We start from the raw sequence: 6,000 nt of genomic DNA, 5'->3' as shown, positions 1-6,000 counted from the left end.
TCTTCAAGTAAACTGCATCTCAAAATCATATCAGAAGAACAAATACCTCCAGCAATTATAAAGAGTCCTATCCAAAATCTCAGTAGCTATAACTGGCAACTTTCAAATTACTCTCCCAGCTGCATGGACTGAAGTAGCAAAAACAGTACACGTCAGAAAGGTTTATATAGAAAAATGAAGTGCAAAAATATCAGAAATCACAGTAAGTTATAAACAACGTAAGTTATAACTAATAGCAGAAAACCAAGGGAGGCATTTGGGTTCAAGCACCATTGGGCTATGTGATTCAAGAAATAGATGAGACACCGTTTCTTCTCCTCCACAATTTCCAACACAGCTAAGCATCCCTTCACTAATCACTCCTCTCCTATACAAATTGTCTTTTGTAGCTATCCTAATTTAAAGCATTCTCCATACCAACATAGATATCTTTGACGGGATCGATTTATTCCAAGCTCTTGACCAAGACGGATTACATGTGTTTGGCACTCCCAACATTAAAGCCTTGTAAGCTTCCCTGGCGGGATAGATACTTGTTAATACTCCACCTGTCCAAACCCATTTGTCTTTCTCTAAATCATTAAATTCCACCATTTCTAATCTCTCCTTAACTCTTCTCAAGACCTTTTCCTCATCATTTAAGCTCCCTATAACACCCACCTACTCTCAATTTAGATATAAGATTGATGACAGAGTTTCCCTATTTCATAGCTGAATCAAAAACATTCAAGATTTATCTTACAAAAGCAAGTAGATTGATTCGCTTCCTGAATTCTGAACAAACACATGATTGATCAGAACATCATTACAAGAGCATAATAGGTTATGATTCAAAACATATAATTACAAAAAGAAATCAAAATGAACCAAACCTTAACAGAACAAGACCTATGGAATAAAGCCTTGAGAATGCACAGAAGTTGAATATCCATATGGGCATAATAGTAACTCTCTAATAGTTCAGAATTCAGTCTGGTGCCAAAACTCTAGCATTAAAATTGATTTTAAGTCAAAGCTTCCATATGTAACTTTTTCATTGAATCAGAATAGACTCTAAATTAATTTCATTGTAATATAGTTATAATATTGATTGAAACAAATGAATTGATAAAAATCACTTTCCTTAGAAGTTTTTCAAACATAAATCGTGTTGTGTTTAACTCAAATTTCACCTAAAGCTATTTTACAAATTTACAAAATGCACACTCCATGGACTATTGGTACACCATTAAACGCAATTTTGAATTGATTTAGTTGGGAACTTTGTATGTTTAGTTCCATTTCTAGAGGGACCAAAATTGATTCTGACACATTTGGTTTCTTCCTAACATAATTGATTTTGTCTTTAGAACTGATTCATTCTTATCACCTCAACCAAACATATACTTATCACAATCAGTCAATTTAATAGTGACAACTTTTAATCAAATTTAAACAATTTCAAAATGTCAATTCTGTTAAAATTGAAGAATAAGTTTAGAGCTTAATACCAACATAATCCAATATCCCATTCTCTCAAGAAGTAAATTAGGTTCAAAAAACTAAATGCAATCAACTCATAATTCCTCAAGAATCATTACTAAAGATTCATAACAGAAACAGATGAACCAAACGCTAATAGAACCCTAATTATTATAAAAACATTAAAGATAATTCCGAACCCTAGCAACGAATTCTAAGCCCTTTCACCACGAATTCTTCTTGCAAGTTGAATATCCTTAGGCATAATAGTAACTCTCTTAGCATGAATAGCGCAAAGATTTGTATCTTCAAACAAACCAACAAGATAAGCTTCAGCCGCTTCTTGAAGAGCAGAAACAGCACTGCTCTGGAATCTGAGATCGGTTTTGAAATCCTGAGCGATTTCACGAACAAGACGTTGGAATGGAAGTTTTCTTATCAGAAGCTCAGTGCTCTTCTGGTACTTGCGGATTTCACGAAGCGCCACGGTTCCGGGACGGAAACGGTGTGGCTTCTTCACTCCTCCGGTCGCCGGAGCTGATTTCCGTGCGGCTTTGGTGGCGAGTTGTTTGCGTGGGGCTTTTCCGCCGGTGGATTTGCGTGCTGTTTGTTTGGTACGTGCCATTTTGATTGAAAAGAAAACTGAGAGAAAGAAAATATTTGAGATGTTATTGGGATGATGGATGTTGGAAGAAGTGTTTTGGGTGTTTTATAGGGCGGAGAAGATTGAAGAAAAAAATGCGGGAATTGGGAAAATTTGAGAAGGTGAAAGGGGGAGATGGTGACCGTTGATGGGAATAGTTATCAACGGTTGTGCGTCTTTGCAGGAAGGGTGATAGGATCGGGATCCGTGGCATGTGAAACCAACCAATAGGATTATTTCTTTTGTTTTTTTTATTGCTTCCTTTTCTAAAATAAAAAATTTTCCCATCACACGTTTCTCTAATTTTTTTTTTTTTTTTATAGATATCTCGGAATTGCATTACGACATTTGTATATGATTCTTTTCAATAAGACTCGAGCGCAATATCATAAACTTTCATGATACTGTTAACTAATTCACTTGTCCTCACCTCATTCATTTACTTATCTGTTCCATTCACTTTGACATCCCTAGGTTTGTCTCTGCTGTTTATGGTGTATTTTACTTTAACATTTTTTTCAATATGAAAATGACAAAAGGTCTGTTTGGTAACACCCAAAAAAGAGCTCTTCGCTTATAGCTTATAAGCTCGTTTGACCAAAAAAACTCTGTTTGGTAACACTTTTTCACTATGAGCTTATAGCTTATTTCATAAGCTTATAAGCTATTTTTCAGAAGCTATTCCAAGTAGCTATTCTAACGGTGGTGCAGCCGATATGCATCTTTGTGGATGGATGTATGAGGTCCGGTTGTTGAATATGCTAGGTCTAAATTTTCATCCTCTTTGGTGATGGTACTTTACTTTTTCCTTATAGACTCTAATTTTCACAAGCAAAGTTTTAGTTTTTAATTGTTTTTCCTTTGAACTTTTTAATTTGCATTCTCTTAATTGAAGGAATAAATGGGGTTGTGAATTTCTGATTTATAAAGTTTATACCCACTAGGCGCTGGAAGGAGACATATGGGAAGAAATAAGATTCCAAACGAAGGTAATCGAGAAATAGAGAGAACACCGCTAAATGTTCTTCTTTTAATGTTTATGTTCTTCTTCTACTTTAATTATGGATGAATTTCTGATTGTTTTTTTTAATTCTTACCTTTTAATGTTCTGAACTTTTTTTTTTTAATTTGTAGGTTCTAATGAAGGTCCACACAGATATAGTTACTTGAATCTGAAGAGAAAAAGAACACAGATATATTGATAAATATCATAATTTTTTTCTGGCCTAAAATATAGGGAAATTTTCCATGTTATTCATTTCTTGATTTCTGATTATTTTTGTGCTTATATGTTACGTGTGGATTATTCTTTTTCTTTTGGAAGTTGGTGTACCTTTACAGTTGATTGAGCAACCTATTGCACAAACAGCTCCATCTTATGTCATTTTCTCTTTTTTTTTTTTTTTTTTTTTTTACCTTAGTCATCAAAAGAAGGGATTCATTTTACAAATGAATTAGATTTTGAAGCTATATCCTCCTCTTTGTCTTCATGTCCTTTTGATAAGGAGAGAGTGAAGAATATGATGCTTTTGAAATGAATAAAATTGAAAAGTAACACCATTCTCTAAGTAGTATGACTACCTATTCTAGGCATAACCTTGATGAATCACTAAAATATTATGAATTACTAAAAAATTGTATCCTGATCAAAGTGGTTATAAATTCATTGGAACCGATCAAACTTTGATTTTAAGGAGTTTGATTAGTTATGCATTTGTCCAATTTGTTCTTGCCAGTATTCTTCTCAAATCAAGCCATCTTGATTTGCATTGAAAACTAAAGAACCGTGTATTGTTTGCTTCTGTTGATTTTCAATATTTGCTTTGTGGTGCAATAAGCTAACTCGCATTGTATGATCTATCCTTTCTATAAGTTATTGATTTCATACTTTCTGAAATTTTTACCTCATCAAATTATATGATAGCAATTTTTTTTTCTTGAATTGACTTTGGTAGCATATGCAGATCTTATTGCAATCCACATGACATACATCTTGGAGTTAGTGTGGAGTGTTATTTTTTCAACAAATGGCAAATGTAGGAAAAAATGGCATAATTACATCTTGGATTTGTTGATGTTGAAGTAAGATTTCACATTAAGTGTTTTTGATCACACAAATATAGCCGTCACATAGGGCATATATTGATAATTGATATAAGGTGTTGGGATCCCAAAGTTTGTATTCAAATAGGGTAGGTTCTGTGGTCTTTTGTGGGGGTTTGTCTCAGCTGTTTGGGAGTTCCTCCTGTTATGCAGTTCACCGCCTGTATTTATTCTGTACCAGTTTTACTACTATGTGTGGTCTGGGCCTGTGGCTGTCTTGCAATATTTATTATTCTAATTCTGAAAATATATATTAATTTGATTTTCACTCTGTGAAAACTTCTAGCAGGTGGCAAAAGAGATCATGTTATATTTTTGAGAAATCATAGACTTAATGGCAAGTTTTTTGTGTCTGTCTTTTAGTTAGTTAACAATGTTTTTCTGCTTATTCTGTTCTCTTTTAGATGTTACAATTTTGATGATTTCTTTATCTTAATATATACCTGCAATTTCTTATCAATTCATGGAAATGTGACTACATTATATATTTAGTGTATGAAATGTTGGACATGCTTCGGCCAAGGGTATGAAATATGAACTAGGCCTTTAACAAAAGGTTGGGCGATATGTTCCGGAAGGAAAGGTGATAACAGGAAGCAACATTGGTGATAAGGTGTATATACCTATACTATCTTTGACACCATCCGTTACAAGAATTTCTTTTAAATTCAATGTAGACAGTTTCATATACCTTCCACAGCCATTAACAAAAGTCAAACGCAGTCACTACAACAAGTTGGTATATACCTTCCACAGCCAATGTTCTCACATGGTCAACTTTATGTAGCAATATCAAGGGCTATATTAAGAAATGGTCTAAAAACTTTGCTAATAGATAAAGATGGTGTTTGCATTGATAGTTCTTCGAATGTAGTGTTTAAAGAAATTTTTCGAAATGCGTAGACACGAAAAATTTCAATTACTATTGAATTTAAATGACATTTGAATATTAAGCTGGAACTATACAATGTAATTTTGCTTTTCCCTACTACATTTACATTGTATATGACCTGTGCGGAAGCACGCGTGAAAAGTTTAGTTCTTTTCAATAAGACTCAAGCGCAATATCATAAACTTTCATGATACTGTTAACTACTTCACTTGTCCTCACCTCATTCATTTACTTATCTTTTCCATTCACTTTGACATCCCTAGGTTTGTCTCTGCTGTTTGTGGTGTATTTTACTCTTAACATTTTTTTCAATATGAAAATGACAAAGGGTCTGTTTGGTAATACCCAAAAAAGAACTTTTAGCTCTTAACTTATAGCTTATAAGCTCGTTTGACAAAAAAAAAGCTCTGTTTGGTAACACTTTTTCACCATGAGCTTATAGCTTATTTCACAAGCTTATAAGCTATTTTTCAAAAGCTATTCCAAGTAGCGTTTGAGCTTATAGCTTCTCACTTTTTCTTCCAATTTTACCCTTATTATTTCATTTAAATTTCATTTTTATCCATTACAATTTTTATAATAGGCTAGTAATAAAGACTACTATCACTTTATTCCAATTTTTGTATATATATCAGCTGGCCTCTTTTTTTTTTGTTTTGAAAAAATATATACCTTCGTTTTTTTTTTTACGAAACAAAATACTATTACTCTATTAGTGTTACTTTTATTTTTTTATTTTTTTGAGGTAAGCATTTTTTTTAAAGAAAAATTAGTTTACAAAATTACAAATACTTAGATATTAATTGATATAATTTTTATCATGAATTAAGAATACCCTTTATGTCATTTTACATTTATCAGCCCTTTGAACCGCTATTTTTACCAAACATTTCAGTTAGCT

At 32.8% G+C, this 6,000-nt stretch overlaps 1 protein-coding gene and 1 long non-coding RNA gene across 2 annotated transcripts; one reads left to right on the top strand and one right to left on the bottom strand.

Moving 5' to 3' along the window:
- Window positions 1-1,483: 1,483 nt before the first annotated feature.
- On the bottom strand, window positions 1,484-2,152 carry LOC11409357 (histone H3.2). The gene has a single exon (XM_003622933.4). It carries the CDS (start codon window positions 2,084-2,086, stop codon window positions 1,676-1,678), a length of 411 nt encoding a protein of 136 aa, XP_003622981.1. The 5' UTR covers window positions 2,087-2,152; the 3' UTR covers window positions 1,484-1,675.
- Window positions 2,153-2,698: 546 nt separating this feature from the next.
- On the top strand, window positions 2,699-4,062 carry LOC112416310 (uncharacterized). Its single transcript, XR_003006648.2, has 3 exons — window positions 2,699-2,897; window positions 3,000-3,093; window positions 3,239-4,062. It is a non-coding gene; the product is annotated as an uncharacterized lncRNA (long non-coding RNA).
- The last annotated feature ends 1,938 nt before the right edge of the window (window positions 4,063-6,000 follow it).

The sequence above is a fragment of the Medicago truncatula genome, chromosome 7 (assembly GCF_003473485.1).
Source record: "Medicago truncatula cultivar Jemalong A17 chromosome 7, MtrunA17r5.0-ANR, whole genome shotgun sequence".
Classification (NCBI taxonomy): domain Eukaryota; kingdom Viridiplantae; phylum Streptophyta; class Magnoliopsida; order Fabales; family Fabaceae; genus Medicago; species Medicago truncatula.
This window is presented reverse-complemented; position numbering and strand designations above follow the sequence as displayed.

Excerpts from the sequence above, each read along its gene's own strand:
- LOC11409357 (XM_003622933.4), bottom strand. The coding sequence starts at position 2,086 with ATGGCACGTACCAAACAAACAGCACGCAAATCCACCGGCGGAAAAGCC.